We start from the raw sequence: 22,270 nt of genomic DNA on the forward strand, positions 1-22,270 counted from the left end.
ATAGTGGGAAGCAGCCGCAGAGCACAGGGAGATCAGCTCGGTGCTTTGTGACCGCCTGGAGGGGTGGGATGGGGAGGGTGGGAGGGAGGGAGATGCATGAGGGAAGGGATGTGGGAACAGATGTATATGTATGACTGATTCACTTTGTTATAAAGCAGAAACTAAAAAAAAAAAAAAAAAAGAATTATAAACCCTGATCACATTTTTGAATACTCAGAACTACTTAAAAATATCCTGATAATGACTTAAAATTCTTCTCATTTCTGTATTTCTATTGTTTATAAATTAGGAAGTTATAATTTATCTTCACAGATTTCCATTTTGTTCATATACCAAATAAAATGTGATTTTTTCCAATGTTTAACAGCTATATTTACCTTATATTGTTGCTTTTAATGTTATGTATTTATAGTTCTTTATTCGTTTATATAATGTACATTAAGACTTGGCAACAACTTACGCTTTTTCATTGTTCGCATTCCCAGGCCAATAGTCTCCCAAATTGCCTCTCTCAACATTGTGTAATAATGGTGAATTTGATGATTATATGTACACTAATAATACACAGACTTTGATAAAATTAACTATCAAAACAAAGAAAAAAGCAAACGTATTTACCGTACTAGACTTTGAGAGTCCTCCTCTGTCTCAAGTAAGTTCTATGCCATGTTGAGGATATTTACTACCACAGGAAAATCACATGTTCATACTTCATTATTACTGCTTCCAGGACATATTCAAAATTGAAACAGATTTTTATTAGCTTTTTCATATCATCTAGATTGATAACTATTTATATGTTAGATTTTACAAGTGAAGGAAACCAACTCCAATTAACTAATTTATTGGAAAGATAATCAGATGCAGTATCTCATGTGTTTGAATGCATTAAAAAGGAAAGTTTAACTAAGGTGAAGAGGCACTATTTTGCAGAAGATTAGTGAGAAATTGTAAATTGGGATTCCAGGAGCACTAAATCATCTGAATTGAAAAGAAAAGTTTATAGAAAGATTTCAGTAAAGAGGGGACATATTGAAGAGAATGAGGGTCAATAAAGAGGGAAAATGTTTGGATATTCAGCAAAGGAGGAAGGGAAGAAAGAAAATAGGCTGAAAAGGGATGAAAAAGAACTAAGGGAAAAATATGATTTAAAAGGATTTTTATACATCATTCCTGTATGTCAGATATTGGGAAACATCATTCGCAAAGATTTCTCCCCATGAAAATGTTAAAATATCTATTTTTCTTGTATGCATAATAGAGTGGTAACTGCTTGATGATGCATATGGGACAAAAAGGGTCATGCCTGAGTTAGAGAAGGAAAAGTTGAATAACAAAACCTCAGAAAGAGAAGTACACTGGATCTAGAAATCAAATGAAAGCAGAGGTTTGAATGATACCTGAATTCTCTGTCTCATATTGGGTCTACATGCCAGCTTCATTGTCATCCACCATGGACAGGATGCCTGCACAAAAGAAATGGCTGGCTAGTCTTCTCACCCTCACATCTCAAGGTCTTACTAATAGAGACCAACCATGTCTGCTATGATATGAATGCTGTGTCCCCCTAAAATTTATGTATTGGAATCCTAACCCCCAGAGATGATGCTATTAGGAGGTGGGGTCTTTGGGAGGTGCTTAGGTCATGAGGATGGAGCCCTCTTGAATGAGATTAGTGTTCTTCACCAGAACCCCACCATGATGGCACCTAGATCTTGGACTTGAATCTTCAGAATTGTGAACTGTTGTTTGTGAGCCACCCAGTCTGTGGCATTTTTTGTGAAGAGCAGCCTGAAGAGACAAAGACACTGTCTCAGGTCCATTTGAAGGAATGGGGGAGGGCATTCACCTGCTTAATGGAGAAACAAAATAGAACATGGGGCTTCCCTGGTGGCGCAGTGGTTGAGAGTCCGCCTGCAGATGCAGGGGACACGGGTTCGTGCCCCGGTCCGGGAAGATCCCACATGCTGTGGAGCGGCTGGGCCCGTGAGCCATGGCCACTGAGCCTGCATGTCCGGAGCCTGTACTCCGCAACGGAAGAGGCCACAGCAGTGACAGGCCCGTGTACCACAAAAAAAAAAAAAAAAAGAAAAAAATAGAACATGATATGCATATTGTTAACAGGTGATCCAATTTATGTAGAGTGGAAAACATCTTACATAAAGTAATAATTCATTGCTGTGTATGTTCAGAGGTTGAACTAAAGTATTAAGAAAAATATCACAGAGCACTCATCAAATATGTATTGAGCACTTGCTGTCTGTGAATGTGAAAGCTGACTCTAGGAGCTCTAGCAGATAACTAAGCATTCAGATGTCTTAAAATTCTGCCTGCGTCTCATGTTTTCAGAGTTCCAGCGGGCAGGGCAATCCTTCCCAAACATGTTAAATATTCCCATAGTTTATTTCAGCATTCCCAGACTTTATCCTCCCCTACCCACAGATACTGTTCAGTCTTTCAACTTCCTTTTCTCAAGTGTTCATTTTCTTTGTTCTTCCTCTTAGTTCATGGTCATAATATCATTTTGAATTGGACTAGAATTGGAGAAGATCATGAGGAGTAGGAGAGAGATGGGAAATTTGTCTGACTCCATGAAATAATGTAAATCTGCATTTGGAGATCAGCTTGAAATGGCACTTCAACTAAAATCATTTTGATATACAGGGTTTTAGACTATTCCTATGGTTGTTATGTTAAAGTACATATACATATGCATATATATGTATTGATATATATATATTATATATTAAAGTTTATATATAATGTATAGATCTATAATATAATGTATGCATATAATATATAATATAATATATGCACATGTGTATGTATTTATATATATATATATATAATTATATATATTATTATTAGTAAGATAGTATTACTCCACAAATACTCGGGATTCAGGATTCAGTCTGGTTGTATAAGGCTTCCATATGATGGAGACTAAAGTAATAATATTCTTTCTTTAACATAAGATGTATTTAGAATATAAAACACTTCAACGATATACAAGTTAAATACCTTTAAAACACTTGATAACATTTTTAAAGACAGAGAATATATATTATATTAGAGCACAGGTTGACAAAATTTTTCTGTTGGAGCCAGGTAGCAACTATTGTAGCGTTTCAGGACCGTGCTGTCTCTCTGTGGCAACTAACTGCCATTAGGGTGTGAAAGTGGCCACAGACAATATGTAAACATATAAGCATGACTTTTTCGTTTATGCACATTTTAATATGAATTCCATACATCTTCATCAATCAAAAATATTATTCTCCTTCTGTTTTTTTTCAACAATTTAAAATATTAAAAAAACATCCTTGCCTCACAGCCTGATACAAAAATCGGTGAGGGCTAGATTTGGCCTATATGCCAATTTCTAACTCCTGTCATAGAGCATATATAAGAAGTACATGACATAGCTCTCAGATAAAGAATGACATAGACCTAAACTCATTCTTCTCTGTGACGTTAGAGAAGTGATTTCATCCTATCTCACTTTCCATTGTTAATGAAGAAGAGATAACTTTGTAAAAATATTTTAATAAATTTTTAGTGGTTTACTGCAGCCGCATGCACTGCCTCAGGAGAACCAACTGTGTAGACCTGCCCAACTCCGCGTGCTGTGACAGCACATTGCTAGCTTGAAATTGACCATGGTGGAAATATTTATACTACAAGGACTAGTAAATTCTATAAATCAGGTATTTTTCTCCCCTAAAGAGTTCGTTGTTAAGCCTTTGCCAACAGACCTTTAAATGTAATATTTCTATGGACCCTTGGCTGCTCTGTGAATAAGACATGACAGCACAAAATAGTATAGTTGAGGCACTTTATAGGAACACTACCTAATTACTTCTCAATAATTGTTACAACTATTTTTCTTTAATGAAATGAATACGTCATTTTTACTTATCTCAAAAATTTTAGAATAGCGTCAAAAGTTGACTACATCAAAGAAACAAGATTATCACAGGCTTTGGAATTTACTTCGGTAAGAAAAAGGATTTTGATGTCACGTGAATTCATGAGAGGCATAGTAGTAGCAGTGCAGACTTGCTATTTGGATAGAGGGCCACAAGCTTTACCAGAAAGAAAGAATTACACTGTACATTATAAAGAAAAACTTCAATTGACCCACATTACACAGGAAGTGTTAGAAAACAATGTTAATGGAGGCGTACTTTGCAGGTTTCATTTTAGTTTGTTTTTGTTTATTTTCCCAGATTTTAAAATATCAGATATTGAAAACCAGTTCTTAGGGTTAGATGAATTCAAGAGAATAGCTGAAAAAATTCCATAAAGACAGGGTAATAAAACAGAATTTCTGCTAGAAGTGAGTCACTGATATTGCTTATCCACTTTCTCTTTCAAAAATTTCTGAAAACACACCCTACAGATTTCCAGCCTCTTTTCCACTGTATTCTACTAACAAACTCTAGTACATATTTTTTGTTGTCCTAATGTAATTTCATATTATTCTATTAAAATGGGAAAAATAAAAAGCAAAACAGAAACAAAAATCTCACATTCCTGTAAACGTGCTGGGGAAAAAATCCAAATTCAATAAAAATCTTTCATCTAGCAAGAAGTCTGTATTTTTTTTATTGTGTGTGATGAGTAATAGCCAACATAGGAATTAAGCTAAATTGAAAAATTGAATATTTAATATTAAATATTTAATATTAAATTGAATATTTAATTTTTATTTTAATAGAAATTAATCTCTTTTGATATATTTTACCCCACTATTTGTTTCATTTTCAGTTTCCATTTCTCCACTCATTCCTTAAATGTATCCTCAGATTCTGTCTACATATTTCCCATGGTATTACATTCAGATCTTACGGTTTCACGTGCACTGATGTTTGCCATCTTACTCTCTCAAATCTCCCCTGAGCTTCAGACATATATCCACCTCCAGTTGAATGTGATTGAAAGAACACTTAAAGTCAACAAGTTTATAAGCAAACTCATCAATTTGCTTCCATCCCATTCTATTGTATTTTCTATTATGCTTGAGGGTAGAACCATCTATTTCAGTGGTTTACAAACTCTATGTAACCCACACAGAGCATAAAGTTCATAAAGTTTTTACAGAGCATAAAGTAACAGTGTCTTTCTCCAGCCATAACTCTCTGTTAAGGAATATTTCCTTGAAGTATGCAGGCAGATATATAAAAAATATCCTATGTGTGGAAGGAATAAGAAAACTTACAGGATGCATAAAATAAAAAATCTTAATACCAGTGCTTGGAGAGAAATTTGTAACAGTGAAAGCCTATATTAAAAAAAAAAAAATGAAAGCTCTCAAGTCCATAACCCACTTTTTCTATGAAACTAGAAAAAGAAAACTACAGTACACACAAAGAAAATAGAAGAAATAATGATAATCACAGTGGAAAAATCAAATAAAAAAGAGAAAAATAATAGAGAATATAAAGAAAACTAAAAGTTAATGTTTTGAAAAGAAACAAAATTGGCAAACTTTTGGGCTAGACTGACCAGACAGACAGACAGGTGGGGAGAAGAGATGGATAAGAAAGTGAAAAGACTGGAAGGAGATATTTATATATCATACTACTGATAAGGGACTGGCATCCAAATATGTAACTTACCCTTACAACTTAATAATGCAAATAAAAAACAAACAAAAAATGAGTGAAGAAAATTCAAATAGATATTTCTCCGAAGAATATACACAATGGGCAATAAACACATGAAAAGATGTTTAGCATCATTAGTCACTGGAGAGATATAAATTAAAATCACAGGAAGATGCCACTTCACATCCACCTGGATGACTGTAATCAAAAGGTCAGATAATAAAAAGTGTTGGTGGGCTTCCCTGGTGGCACAGTGGCTGGGAGTCCACCTGCTGATGCAGGGGACACGGGTTCATGCCCCGGTCTGGGAGAATCCCACATGCCGCAGAGCGGCTGGGCCCATGAGCCATGGCCGCTGAGCCTGCGCATCCGGAGCCTGTGCTCTGCAACGGGAGAGGCCACAACAGTGAGAGGCCCACGTACCGCAAAAAAAAAAAAAAAAAAGTGTTGGTGAAAATATAAAATAGTACGGCCATTTTGGAAAACAGTTTGGCAGGTCCTCAAAATGTTAAATATAGGATTATCTTCTGAATAGTCAATTCTGCTCATAGATACATATCCAAGAAAATTGAAAACATATATCCACATTTTTAAAAAAGCACATGAATGTTGACAGCAGCATTATTTATACTAGCCCAAAAGTGGAAACAACCCGTGTCCATCAAACGATTAACTGATAAGTAAAATGTGATATACACATACTACTGATACATGCTACAACATGGGTGAACCAGAAAGCACTATGCTAAGTGAAAGAAGCCAGTAACAAAAGACCACATATTGTATGAAATGTCCAAAATAGGCAAATCTATGAGGACAGTTAGTAGATTAGACAAATCTATAGAGACAAATAGCCTAGGGATGGGTGTGGAGTATGGGGACAGGCTGAGGTTTTTGGGGGACAGTGACAATGTTCTCAACTTAGATTGTGGTGATGGTTGCATAAGTTTGAATATGCTAAAATCCAATGACTTGTAAAAAAATTCCAATAATTTATTTTGAAATCGAATTTTAAAAATGTGTAGAGCCAGTTGTTGTTTTTTGTGAAAGAAATCTGTAATTACAGATTTAAGCATCAGGCCAAATGATTTAAGCATCAGGTCAAACTTCAAGTATTTTATAATAGAGATACTGGTACAAATGCATACTTTCTTATGATTTTGTCCTGAATTTTTCCTTAGCTTTTCATTTTATGTATTTTCAACCCGACTTCTACTAAATACATGCAAGTTTTTATTGCACTGACTGGTCAACACATCTTAAACTAGCAAATCTAAAACCCGTGCTTCCCCAGATCAGTTCAGGCACAAATATTTTAATAGTCTGTCAACATTCATATAAATTGTTTGAAACTTTCCCAGCAATTTTCATAGATTCATGTAGAATGAGCTTTATGGTTTTCTGAACACAGGTCAAAGAAAAAATTTAAATTCTTTTAAAGAATTTAAAAATTTAAGTTCTTTTATTTGAAATTCTTAAGAAATTTCACTTTTTATTCCTGCTTACTTCCTAGGCTTACAATGTAACTGTAAGTCTTTGTGTTTTTATGATCACTGTGATACAATTATCAGTTGACTACCATACACAACAAGTTAGAAAAATTTGATTCTGATAGTAAAAGAAAAGTTAAAAAAAAGAAAATAGTGTATGTGCTCTCATTGTATTATTACTTTGTAAAATACAATTAATTATTATGAGACTTAAGACTACATGTTGTTTTCTGATTATCTCTAATAATATAAATAACAGTGTGCTATATATATATTACTACATCTACATTCAGAAAATCAATAGAGCTGTCCTCAGTTGTCTACATTGCTACATGTCTTACCTTTGTCTTGGCAAGCTGATGAGGGGTTGTTTATGACATCTCTTGCTAAGGCTAAAGAGCTTGTGTACAATTTTCTGTGCCTTTAGGAAAAGTTGCTTCATGCTGTTCTCCAGTTGTTCATAGCGGCGCTGAAAATTAGAGTCCATTGTCCACAAATGCATTATGGTAGACGTGTTGAGGAAATAATTCATGGGTAGCCTTTTCATAAAGAATTTGAATTCATCTGAAAAAATGTCAAAATTCAACACTTTAATAATAAAATAATTATTTTCCCTTTTCCCCAAAACACAGTTAGTATGTTAACGTTAAAAAAGAATACAATCTATTATTTTCTGTGTAGCAAATTAATGGCAAGAAGGAAATAAATTTATTTTATGCTTTAGGATTGTTTTCTTTTTTTGTTCCCCTCAAGAAAGAACATTCACAGAAAAAGATAATTAAAATAATCATGCTACAGCAAATAATGGGGGCAGAAAGTTTAAGGTGAACTTAATTTTTCCACATTCTACTTTCGATGGTATTTGAATTTGATGGTATTGAAGTTTTTCCCATAGGTAGTGGTCATTAATCTAGCTTTCATTTTTGGCAATAGTATTAATAATTTGTTCCAAGTATTGTTCATTAAATAAATATTTTCAGAAAATTTCATTAAATTAGTATGTATATATATATATATATATATATATATATATATAAAATCATTACTAAATGATTATATTGTTTAAGGAAAAATAGAAACTTTTATAGTGTAAAATATAATATTCAACTATGTACTCTGGTTGTTCCCTTAGTAACTGACCACATTTCAATTTGTTAAAACAACAGCTTAAAACCTAACTGTATACTTAAGAGAAAAAAATAAAAAAGAATTTAAAGCTCCAGTATTGGCTTTCTGTGTGTGTGTCAATAATTACCATGTCTAAATTATTTTCTTTTCAATTGTCTAAGTAACTAACAGTAGGAACAAAAGTTGACGCAATGAAATAATCATCTAAAAGGTCTATTAATTACCTCAACACAGAAGAGCCAAAAGATAGAGACAACCCAACTATTCATCAATAGATGAATGGCTCTACCAAGTGTGGTATATACGTAAAATAGAATATTACTGGGCAATAAAAATGAATGAAGTTCTGAGGCATGCTACAACATGGATGAACCTTCAAAATATCATGCTAAAAGTGAAATAAGCCTGAGAACAAAGGACAAGTATTGTATGATTCCACTTATATAAAATATTTAGAATGTTCAAGTTCATTGAGACAGAAAATAGATTAGAATTTACCAGGGGATGGGGGGAGAGCAGATGGGAAGTTTTTGCATAATAGCTATAGAATTTCTGTTTGGGGTGATAAAAACTTTTTGGAAAAAAGATAATGGTGATGATTGCACAGCATTGTGAGTGTAATTAATGTCACTAAATTGTACATTTAAAATGGCAAATTTTATGCTATATACATTTTACCACAAAAATATTTTTAAAAACAGAAACAAAGAGAGTAGAGCCTTCTCCCCATCTCTCCTTTTCTTCTTAAATATTATGATCATGGACTCAAAACATAAACTTTTTATTTATTTTAGTATTTCTTTAAAGGATTTATTGTGTTTAGCATATCACATTGCCCCCAGTTCCATGTTGGAGTGGCTGGGTTTCCTCTGCATATATACTCCAGCACAGGACAAGATTTGGAAAATGTTTTCAGTGGCTGAAGATGTATTATTTAGTAAGTGATACAAGCCACATTTTAGTCACTATTCTACCCATAAAAATGTTATATGGCATACATTAAACCTCAGTTTCTCTGTGCCTTAATTTCCTCCTTTGTAAATGAGATAGAAAGTTTTGGATAATAATAATCTCATTTTATTTTAAAATTCTATGATATTACAGTTGTTTTAAATGACTGTTAGTCTTAAATACCCAATTCAAAAACAGTTGTTTTCAAATAGCCAGTTACAGGCGTTAGTGTTTAACTGAACTTGGACAAGGTATGTTAATACCGATTCCTTATTAGTAGAGAATGGCTCAATTGCAGTGTTTCAAAACCTTCAAATTATCATCCACATTTTAAAAAATATGCCATTTACATGGGAAAAGATAAACTACACTGATACATATACATATTTAAAGCAACTAATTTATATTTTTATAAATCAGGACTATTTCGATAATCAAATCCAAACTATTTCATCAGTGATGAAAAATGCAACTTTTAGATAATTAACAGAAAATTATATTCATGAATTTTGGGGTTGGTATTTTTTCTAGAGGAAATAAATACAAAGTTCTGGCATCTTTTGGACATTAAAGGTATAGACTTTACCAGAAGAAGAAGGAAAAATAAAACAAAAGGAAAAAACGGGACATTTTATTGCAAAATCTATGGGGAAAGATTTTTGAGGATATATCCATTTGATGTGCTTCAAATCATTTTTTTAAGCAAGCAGGGTATAAATAAGAGATACATTTTAAAATTCCAATTTCACAGTACCCTACGTTTTGTTTGGTCCCATATGTCTCTTTTGAGAAACTCTCTCCTTTGAATAAAGGAGTTCGTGCATGGAAACTAGAAAGCATTCCTTGGATTATTCACAGAGCAGATGCCACTACTGTGAAAACTAATCATTCATTTCATTGTCATCTTTTACTTGAACACTTTTGACAAGCCTTTATTGTTTCATGGGTATGCATATTTTAGTTATTTTCATTGTTTGTTATAGTAGTATTATGATAGTTTCTAAATCAGTAAATTTCATTCACATTAAAGAATATGTTAATTTATTTAATTTTACCAAAGTGATTGTAATAGTGTATGTCCACTGAAAACTGGCACTATGTAATTTCTAAGAAACAGTTTTAACATGACATTTGAATAATTACTTCATTATGAAGTCATTAAGAGTCACCACTGACAGTCACCCAAAACATTTATTGGACACCTGTTGTGTACAAAACATACAAATGTTTCAGTCTATGAGTGAGAATATGAATAAACCTTTCATCTTATTTTTTTTAATGACAAATAATATTAAATATTTTTAAATGTTAAAATAACATCTTATCTAAAATTCATTCTACTTAGAAGTCAATAGAATCTCCAGAAATATTCCTGTGGATATCTTTTCTTTTATTTTTGGCAGTTAGTAAAGTCCTTATTTATAGAATATGAAAATGAAATTTGAATGATACATTAGAATTATTATATAAATCTAGAGATTTACATAGCTACAAAGAGAAAAGATAATGATTAGGGGACACCAGATAACATTTTACCCTACAATAATTTCCAAACCCATGTAGGAGATAAAGTGCTGTTGTTTTTCAAATGGCAAGTAAACAATGACTAGCCATACTTTTTGGGGGGATAAATTTATAAAAGAAAACAAATTAATGTCATATAAAAATAGCCCAGGAGACTTCCCTGGTGGCGCAGTGGTTGAGAGTCCGCCTGCCGATGCAGGGGATACAGGTTCGTGCCCCGGTCCGGGAGGATCCCACATGCCACGGAGCGGCTGGGCCCGTGAGCCATGGCTGCTGAGCCTGTGCGTCCGGAGCCTGTGCTCCGCAACGGGAGAGGCCACAACAATGAGAGGCCCCGTGTACTGCAAAAAAAAAAAAAAAAAAAAAAAAAAAAAAAATAGCCCAGGAGAAATATATTCAATATCTGAATTACTAGACAGAGATTAATCTGGAAATCCCTGTTTGCTAAGTATGTATGAACTGAGTACTTTTGCTCAGCATAGTTTTGAGGACTATAGAGAAACAAAACAACAACAATAATAGTAGTGGTAATAAACATCCTATATGCTGGAAGGAATTTACAGTCAGTCAGTCGTCTTCACAAAACTAATTCACATGAAGCAAAAAATAATACGAAGGTAGTTGTATGATATTAATGAATTCTGTGGAGGTGAAGAGAATTAGGGTAGGTGACGTCTTTCCAATAAATTACAGAAGACTAGCCAGGCACCATGTTAATTCTCTAGATTACAACTATTCCTCCATTAAAAATGAGTTTTTTTCTAAAATAGCTGAGTAAGGTTTGTTTTTTTTTTCCCCCTCTCCTCTAATGCAAACTCTAGCTAACATTTGATATCCAATTAGCTAATTTTGGAACTAATTCGCTCTCTCTCTCTGTTAACATGAGTTCTTACCTTGGTAGGAACTCAATTTTAAGTGCTTTAAATATTAACTCAATCCCCCCAATAATCCTTCATGTAAATTTTACTGGAGCTGTTATGTATGTAGAATGCCGACGATTTTTAGTTTCATGACTTCAATGTCAGCAAAAATATTTTATTAATGCTACTGCATTTGTATATTGATCTTATGTATTTATATATTTATGCACTTTATTCTCATGCTTCACAGTTGAATTAAATAGGTAAGAGTGGAGAACGGAACATTTTCAGGATGTAAAAGAATCAGCCATAATACATAGAGCCTGATTTGTGTTTCTGCCTTTATTGATGAGCATGAAAATCATTGACCAATGTATTGATAATGCATTTTCACATATTCAGAACCTCTGATCAGAACTGCTTTGGAATATATTTTCAAAGGTGTTTTAAAGCATTCTAAATTTTCTAGAGCTTTGGGAGCTCTTACTTCCTCAAAAGTGTAGGAAAGTAATCAGATATTTTGTGTTATTTACAGACAATTTCTTGAGTTGTAAATCCACCAAAATATCTAAAACAGAAGCTGTTTCCATTAGAAAGTAGGACTATGGGTAGGGAGGACTCAGGGAGGAAACTTGTGCTTTTATGGTATTTATTATTTCATATGAATGTGTTATTTTACTAAAATTTAAAGAAATATTGTGAATCAGTAAAAAAACATAGCCAAAAAATACTATTAAATTGTCAGTACACTATGTCTATATCTTATGTTTCATACATTTACATAAAATGCTATTATTTAGTGACTTGCTAATATAAAAGTAAAAGCGTACTGGCTCACATTCCATGTTTTTTTTCCTGTATCAATTAACATAGTGGTACACTCAAAGTATCTTTTCAGTAGAAATGACAATGCAATATGGATAATAATTTCAAGTATTATGAAAGCACAGCAATAGTCTTACTACAATAACAAAATATTGTACAGTATATAGCAAAGTATGTAAAGAACATGGACACAGAACAATCTTTAAATGAAAGGATGTAATAGGCAAAAAAAAAATGTGTATCAGATATATAAGAAGAATCCACGCAAACATTTGTTTTTAAGCAGGAAGCATAATCGTTTCTCATTTTGTGTTACTACTGGTCTAGTGTCTTCAAACTCTTCTCTCCTGCTTATGTTTGTAAACACAGGATTTTTTGAAATAATACATGTTAATAACATATTCTAGTAACACAAATTTTCCATAATCAGTAAGTTAAAAAAGCAAACATTATCTCCTTATACTGAATGCAGTACCAAGGCCTTATCTATACATGAACACATGGCAAATATAGTCTGTTTCTATGGATGGATTTTCGTTTATCAGTTTGTTTAGCTTTCAGTAGGTTTATACCTATACGGAGTACTACCGCCAATGCTGACAAATAAATATCAAACTACCTACCACCGGACCTCAAAGTTATTGCTCAACCAGAATCCCTTCTAATAAAGCTGTTTCTTGTTTCTTGAGAATCACAGTTTCCTAGAAGATAGCATGGATTCTTCTATCTTCCTCTGATTTTCAAGGACAAAGATTTGCCTAGCAAATAAATTGTGAACCTTGACGTTCCAGAAATGCAAGCCTTAAGTAGGTAAGACACAAAACTGAGAAACAAATGCAAAAGTGCGTAGGAAGAAGGGCTAATGGGGAAAAAAAAGTCAAGACAGAGAAAATTTAGGCAATGGGTGCCCTGAATGGCAGAAGTTACCAATGGCTGAAACGACAATCTGACCTTTGACGGAGTACGGAATAGGCAAATTTTGACCCATTCCATAATCCTGACTAGAACTGGCTGATTTTTAACTTTCACAAAGTATTTTTTTTCCTCCAAACATTTCTCAGGGACTATTTGAGTCACTTGTACCAGTTTAGAATTTTGTCAACTTCTACAGTAAATCACTGAGACGACTTTGAGTGGTCACATATCAATGCAAGTCTATTCAAACCATTCTATAAGCCACGGGTATAGAGTTTACGTTGAAATTGACAAAACACTATAATGCTGCATAAAGTAAACGGCAAGCCTGTTCAATAGCTTGTGAACTGGCCAATTTTCTGAGGCTACAAAGGGGTTCAAGCGGGCATAAATCAGAAGTCGAGCCTAATTCCTTAGTAGCTGCCTAGAAATAAGTTGTGCTTTTTCTGACCGTTTTCTTTTTCTCTGAAAGATACATCATATTTTTATATTAAAATACTTCAATACAGAAAGACAATGAATCTGTCCTTCACTGGATTGCCCTGTTTATGAACCCCTCTTCAAATGTTTGAGAACTTACCCAAATAGAGCTTTATCTCTATAATTATAACTATGTTATTTCTATAGTTATAGTTTATCTCTCTAACTATAACTAACTAACCCTAACCCAGGTCGTCACTTCCCCAGTGCTCTTGCAGCTACAGAGTGGATGCATCATCTAAGCTATAGAAATCAGGTGTACCCACACAGAGTTTGGATCTTAAGCTGTTGATGCAATAACAAAGAGGATGCCTAGAGCAATTCTCTAAGGAGACAGTGGTTACAGCAGTAATGGTAGTGCTGTTGTATGGTCAGGCCACTCAAGATGGCTACTCTCTTGCTCTCTGTCCATCCCCTGCTTGACCAGTGCCTGCTTCACCTACACCCCGCTCACCTAACTGACCTTCCTAAGTACTTGCCCCAGGTTTCAGCTAGTGATTGTTCTAGCTTTAGATCAGAACTCTCCACTATGCTTATCAAAGGGGGATGCCCTTCTGCTGGTTTCCTTGGCAACCAATAAGCCAACTTGATGTCAATTCCCCTATAACTGGTAACCTCCCCCTGTCTATGGGAGCAAAGACGGCCATTCTATCCTGTCCTGGTGTCTGCAGCACACGATGGGAGTATCACTCCAGGACCTTGCTTCAGACGTGTGAGCTCCCCCACCCATTAAACCACTGAAGTCTCTGTCACTGACTCTGGGCTCTTTCTTCAGTCTTGAAGCTGGGCAAGTACAAGCGTTTCAGGCCTGCGGGGTGCAGCTCGACAGCGATCCACTGTTCATTGCATTTAGCAATCGTGACCTCACTAAATAAGTCTTCTGCAAGATTTTTCCCTTGGTCCCAACTATGTAGCACAAGAGTATGCTTCTCTAGCTTTCTTGATGATTCTATATGCTATCCAATATCCTTTCATAGGTTCCTTATCAGGTTGGGTCAGCTAGAGCCTGTTTTTCTTACTTGCAGCAAAAAATTTGGGTGATGGAGGTACTGGTATAGGAAGTGGTTTAGAAGAGTCTCCATGGACAATAAGGAGAGGATGTGCTTGGTTTTCTGGATTAGTTGGGAAAAAAACACTTTTTAAATCCGTACAGTATTAAAGGTGGAAGTTTGACAACAGAAGTACCACCCGTGCTCACCTAGAATGAAGAGTTTGTTGTAGAAATGGCATTTGGGATTATGTGCCTACATAGAACTGAATGAGGAACATAAAAAATTCAAAGACTGAGGGTGACTTGGTTACTATAAATATAGCTTGCTTAAAGAGCTCAAAATCCTATACTTTTTTTTTTTCCTCAAAGCACAGAAGGAGTACTGGTGAGTACTGGAGGCTTTCAAGGACTGTGCTAAAGGGATCTTTTATCTTTTGCAGCTGTAGGGCTTCAAAACAAACTTTTATCCCAAGATTGAATTTAAATTCCTGCCAGATCTGATAAAGTTAGAAAGAACACTGGGAAGAGATGGGAACCTGGGAACTGGAAGGTAGATATGGGGGAGGACTGGGATGAACTCAGAATAATCCAAAGCATTAATGCTTACTTTCCTTGTCCCCATGAAATAGCACCTTCTGCCCTGCCTGATGGACTAACTCTGTCCTGCTTTCAGTCATTGTAATGATCTTAATCGAAGGAATGACCTTCATTAGGAAGCCAATGTTCATCATGTCCCACTTTCATCACCCATCATATCCCAGGGGAGTTTACTGAAAATATTCTAATTTTCCAATGGTTATCAAGAACTTGCTGATTTTTATTGGAGAAAGAACATTAATTGCAATGGTAAAAAGAATATCTGCCAGCATCTCTGATGAACATTGTATTCTGTAGGATGGGAACACCAGTTACTGTGAAAATCTGTGTGAAATCAGATGGAATCTCTGGTTTTAATTAGGATATAATTACCCCTCTGTGACTGAAGCCTAGAAGCAGCTATTAACAATCAGAGGCACAGTGGACATGGGTACTGTAATAGGTCCCGTGTATTACTCAGAGAAGGTCTAATCTGTAGGAATTTTAGAGTTTGCTAATCAGGTCATGGTCCCTTGGGATTTAAATGTGGAACCAGTGCTGTGAGGTCCTATTTAATTTGTATAATAGAAAAAAAAGTTAAGTCTGCAACAAAGGCCTGACTTGAGTTTTCATGAGCGAGAAGAATGCTGTCCCTGGTCCTGAATAATTTCAAGGACTCAGAACTCCTGCACCACAGCTTAAGTAGAGCAAATAATTCCTTTGCATTGTGAATTAATTCCTTGGGCTCCCAAATACCACAATATTCCATGAATCGGAGAGTGGCCTTATAGAAATAAGATAGCAAATTGGGTTTTCCTTGAATCCTCCTCAAATCAGGTCCAGTGGGACCCTAACCCATGCCGTGTTTATTTTCCCAGTCTCTGAATAAAGAATTAGAATAGAGCATCGGCTCCCTAGCCTATTAAGTAAAATCTATAAAGGAAAGATAAAATGAAGCTTCCCTCTCTTATGAAAAGACTAAATTCAAAGTGATGTTGCTTGTTTTTTATGCCTGACACCGGTGCAGGAATTAGAGATCAGCTCAACACTGAAAATTTTGAGAATAATCATATTCCATCACTAATTAACTCACATGTTGGTGATAGCTCAATCACAGAGTAACTCTAATTAACACTGCCATTCCAGATGTGGTGGCTTACTGGTGGCAGGACTCCTCACACTAGGGATAAAGTTTCTTCTCTGGTACAAACTCTTTTCTCTATCACTGTAAACAGGGAATACTAGAAGCAATTTTCTTTCCTATGCCAGCTGCGAGAGTGAAACACTCCTATTGTATTCAAGGATCAAATCATTTCGCAGCCTATGTGCGACAACTGACTTCACAGGAACGCACACCGTCTCATCCTGTCACGGGACATATATTGTTAATGACATCATACTGAAAAGATGTGAAACACACAAGTGGCGGGTATCCTGGCTGCTGGCCCATACTTTAGCTGTGTGCAAGGTCTGCAAATACATTTTGTGAAAACTCAAGCATCTGATGCCTGAGTGAACTTTCTGAGAGTCCAGTGGATATCTTGTCCAAAGCAAAGAACAAGTAACTGTTCCTCCAGCTCCCCTTAATAACAAAGATGTACAGATCTTGGAAGTAGCGGCAGAGGAATCATCTGGTAGCATTACTTACAACAATGACTTCAGTGATCTGTCTCGGGATGTCAGAGATGCCAGCTGCAGATTCTGTTGCTCCTTATATCCTCAAGCAATCATTCTTGCTATGTGATTTAGCAATCGTTCCTGGCACAGCCTCGGGGCCAGGCTCTCCATTTCCCCTGCTGACTCTGTGAGTAATCCAATCCGATGTCTGAACATAAATTCCTTTTCTGCTGCAGTCAGATTCTATTCTCCCAAGAATGCTGACTGATACAGCTAATGGGGGCCTCAAATGTAATTAGAATCTGGAGTTCAACAAGAGTATAACAAATATTTATTGAGTGTCTAATGTGTGCCAATCACTACACTAGTTAAGTGCTAAAACTACATTAATAATCACTTTTGTAGCTATGATAATAGTACTTTCTTCATAGGTTTAGCAGATTAAATTAGGTAATTATGAAAATGTAATAGAATACCTTTTACACAATTAGTGATAAATAAATGCTATTATTTTTCTTTTTATAATTTATTCCGTGATTCTATGTGTGCTGGGCTGAGCACTTTAAGTGAATTATCTCATTTAATTCTTCCAGCAGTCCTAGGAGATGGGTACTATTATTTCGGCATTTCACCGAGGAGGACGTGTGCCTTAGCAAGGTTCAGCCAGTTGTTCAAAGTGACACAGTTATTAATTAGAGCCCAGAACAAAAGAAGTCTGAAAAAAGTATGGCTCCTGCCTTAATAAACATAAACTCTTTGGGGAGTTGACAGAAAAATAAAATTATTATTCCCTATATTTAAAGACTGCTTTTCTTTGGTAGACTTTTCACAAATATTATCACATCCAATCTCATAATAACCCTGCAATAGGATCGGCAGGTTTTATTGAGACTTGATGTGAAACAATTTTGAATTAAGAGATCATTACACAGAGTCAACTATGAGAGAAAAATGAGAAAAACAATGGACTCAAAGAAATATAAAAGGAGAGACCAGTTTATATTTTTTCTGAGGGGCAGGACAATGTTTTATGTTTCTTTATATTCTCCCTTTACAAAAGCCTAAGACAGCACATTACAGATAGAATGAATTAAGAATGTTTCTTAAGTGGCTTAACCAATTGACAAGATCCAGAAAGAAACAGTTGCAGCTAACTATAAACATGTATAGAATAATTCATTTGGAAAAGTAGAGTTTGAGCTTAGTCATATAAAATATGAAGCCATGAGTGACTCACGTGGGAAAATAAAGTTGAAATAAGATGTAGAGTACAGTTCTAAGCCTTAATATTACTATGGAAAAAGGATTTCAGGTTGAAGGAAACATTATGAGATAAAGGCATAATGTTTTAGTTTTATGGATGGGAAACTGACAAATGGGGTTCAGATGGTAAAGTTACAGTGTATGTGAATTTCAGAGTATTGATAAATAATTAAAATATCCTGCAATGACATGTGATCATTAGTTATAAACAAAACTGTAAGTACGTACTCATGATTGCATAAGGATTTTTATATCTGGTATCTTTTAAGTATCAAGCACTCTTCTAGGCACTTAATTCTCTTAATTCTACATAGTAGTTATTGCTGTTACGTCCACTGTATTAAAACCATACCTATGACTTAGAGATGCTGAGTAAATTTTGTCAGGTGGGAAGCCTTGTAAGTAATGCCTAGAGAAAAACTGCTGAACACAGAAGCAATATCTGCCATGAGATCAAATCCATCTGAAACCTTGTACATCAGAGAATCCAGAGCCCTGGGGTGATGCTGGTGAGAAGAGAATTTACTTCATACCCTCTAAATAGGAAGTAATACCTAAAGGATATATCCTTTCTCTTGAAACAGAAAAAGCATGCCAGTCACCACCCCCTGCCCCTTATACACAAATTGTCAATTTTTGCAGCAATTTTTATTTTTCATCAGTAATGAAAAATGGAGGCCGAAGAAGTTTAGTGATTTCCGTATGAACACAGGTCTACAGAAAAGTTGAATTAATACTTAAACTAAGACCTTTAGCCCATAATCTGTCTTTTATACTATGTGACCATCTTAGATGTCATAAACATACATGAAAATATATAATCAGTATTAAAATAATACTAATTCACATGTTATTTAACTATTAGAAACTATTTCCAAACAGGACAATTTTTAAAACTATGTAAATAAAATCACCATTTTTTATAATGTTCAAATTGGCAAATTTATAATTAAGTATAAGCATTAAGGTTTTTATCTTAAGTTATTCTTACATAGTTTATTCCAGGTATAGTTCCAAGTATAGTTAGGACTCTCAAAACACTATAGAAAAATTATCTTAGTCACTTCTCACTTGATGGAATCTTAATAAATTATCTTAGAACTTTGGAAAACCGAACTTTAACAAAGAGTAGACACACCTTTCAAACAGTGACACCTCTGAGAAAAAAGCACCCCAGATCCTGCAAAGAAAGGACAGGGAGAGTGTATCAAGAGAAAAAAGGCCTCTCCACCAGCCACAGGGCGTGTCTCTACACACAGCTAGGCAGGATGGGAAACCAGGCGGTTATTGGCTCCATGATATTCAACTGAAATCTGTTTTTTTTTCTTCCTTTTTCACAAGTCCTACATACAACTGAGGTATATACTAGAAGAAAAAAATATGATAAAATATTCAGTAAAACAGCATCAGTATCTGTGGTAGCAAATAAATGCCTAACCTATATAAACCTATATATGTGTGTATATAGATATATATCCTTAATTCCATTCTCAAATATTTACATATTAGTTTTACTGTAGAATTAAGAGAAGTTATAGGCTCTATTTTTATCATGCCATGATTGAAACGGATTCCTCGTATTTCTTGTTGAAAGCCTTTTTCTCTGAATTCAATTAACCAAATACACTGTGTGTTGTGTTCCTCCAATAGATTTTTCATATTACTCAAATTCGTCAGGAACTTGGCTCTTTGAATAAAGACAACATGTGATGCTTCCAATTGTTCGTGCTTAGTCTATTTATTCCAAACGAAAACTTCTCAGACTGTGGCGTTTACACTTTACACACTGCTGGCAGTCGTGCTCAGTTGTTTATCATGAACCTGGCACCATCATCACCAATCCAAGGCTGAGAACTCTTTCCCTAAAGCCCCGTACTTGGACAATTCTGTGTCAGAGTCTGTCAATGAGAGAAACTTGTGAGGTGTGTGGAAGGTGGACATGAAATGGAAGCCATTATTCTCAGAAGTTTATGATGATGAACATGAGACAGTCACACACAGTTCTTTCCAGAATTCAGTGACATGGTGACTTCTACAGCTAGACCAGGTTCCATAGAAGTGGCAACTTGCCCAGAAGTAGCAACTTCCAAATACCTCTCCCTGGGCTCCCACTTCACAGTGGCCAGATGCTCGCAGCCTCTTGGACCTGTCCACAGACTCTGCCTTTTCCACCCATTCCATGGCTTTGAGATTAAGTGGATTATGGATGTTTCTCTGATTCCCTGTCTACCCCTTTCATCCCTTCACTTTCCAAGTTCCTCCCTCATGTAAAACACTATTTCCCATTTCAAACCCCTTTATTCCCATAATACTTTTTGTGGCTTTATTTTCCTAAGCTCAAAGGAAGAAAGCAGGTGAGGCAGCTGTGGCTGATAACCTACTACATCCATTGTCCTCTTACAGAACATTGATTTTAGTGCCGACCGCGATGGGTCCAAATATAAAACTCCTTGCAGCCTCTGGTGGATATATGACAACGTTCTGGCCAAAGTGACAAAAGCAACAATCTGTGTCTGTGTGTTTTGCGGGGCAAGGGGGAACTTTTTTGTGGATAAAGTTTTGCTTTTCAGATTTAGGTATTGCCCTCTTTTTTCTCAGCCTTTGCTGCATCCTTCTGAGTGAACTGCCGACCAGAAGCTGGAGCAGCCATATTGTAACCATGGGGGAAAAGCCAACGGCAAGGGAGACACTTTGGTCTTCATCTTCTTAAGCCCTTGATGCAGTCCTGGCCCTACTACCTCACTTCTGTAATATGCAGATTGTTTTAACTGAGGATGAAAAAGAAAGAGCGGGGAATGCAGATCTTTAAAGCAATAGTTCCTTGATGTCTTATCTTGAGAGCCCCTTACATTCTTAGAAATTATTGAAGACTCCTAAGAGCTTTTGTTTCTGTGGTGTATTTTATAGGTATTTACCTTGTTAAATTAAATATCTAGGGAATTCCCTGGCAGTCCAGGGGTTAGGACTCCATGCTTTCACTGTCAAGGGCCTGGGTTCGATCCCTGGTCGGGGAACAAAGATCCCACAAGTTGTGGAGTGCGACTCCCAAAAAATCTATTTACTTTTTCTTGTAAAATAACAATAATTAACCCTTTACATATAAACAATGTACTTTAATAAAACTAACTATATTTTCTAAAACAAAAAATAATTTGGGAGAGATTAGCATTGTTTTACATTTTTGCAAACCTCTTTAATGTCTAGCTTAAGAGAAAACCCCTGATTCTTATACCTGCTTCGGCACTAGACTTACTGCCATATCACACACCCTGTAATTTCTAGACACCTCCACTGTACACTCAAGAGACAATGAAATTGGAAAAAAAGCAATGACATCTCAAAATATTATAACAAGGGGTATGATCTCATGGACCTTCTAAAAGTGTCTCAGGGACCACCAGGTTTCTCCTGAGGATACATTGAGAACCTCTGTTCTAAAGAATAATATAATATAAACTGCAGTATTCAGAGTTTATGTATTAGGTAGCAAATATATATATCTTGTAGTTAAGATATAAGATAGCTATATAGTCTTATAGGTAATAACAAACATTAATACTATAATAGAAATAATAATAAACAGGATAAATTTCACAGTAAGAGGCAATATCACCTTTTATGTGTTTATCAACAGAAGATGGTATGTTTCTTATTTGAAGAAAAGGGAATCTGTGATATTTATTTCCCAAGAATTTAACATACAGTGTTTCATTTTTCAAATCATCTAAACATAATAATCAAAGATAAAAATCATATGTTAGTTTAAAGTTAACAGCTGCTGTATGCTTTCAATAATCTTGCCCTTTTTCATCATAGATTATCTTGGAATTTCACGGGACAGAGAAACTGAACAAAAACAGTTATCATTTGATTTTTTCCTGAAATGTGCTGCCAGATTTCAAAATCGAAGCATCATATTTATTTGGTCTGCTGCAGTGGTGAGCTGCTATGACCAGAGCTCTGAAAACCACCATTACTATTCTCAGTGGAGAACTCTGAGTGACAGTCATAAAAGATATAAATGATAATCGCCTGAGAGCC

The 22,270-nt window shown here is 35.2% G+C and overlaps 1 protein-coding gene across 3 annotated transcripts in view; it reads right to left on the reverse strand.

Moving 5' to 3' along the window:
* Positions 1-22,270, reverse strand: part of BRINP3 (BMP/retinoic acid inducible neural specific 3) — a gene marked incomplete at its 5' end in the record, with an annotated part of 413,860 nt that overhangs the window by 78,791 nt on the left and 312,799 nt on the right. For all 3 annotated transcript variants that reach the window (XM_082615798.1, XM_082615797.1, XM_082615799.1), the window contains one exon: positions 7,441-7,663. In XM_082615798.1, coding sequence (XP_082471924.1) covers positions 7,441-7,663 — 223 coding nt within the window. The remainder of the gene's footprint in view (positions 1-7,440; positions 7,664-22,270) is intronic.

The sequence above is a fragment of the Mesoplodon mirus genome, assembly GCF_964341445.2.
Source record: "Mesoplodon mirus genome assembly, chromosome: 3".
Classification (NCBI taxonomy): Eukaryota; Metazoa; Chordata; class Mammalia; order Artiodactyla; family Ziphiidae; genus Mesoplodon; species Mesoplodon mirus.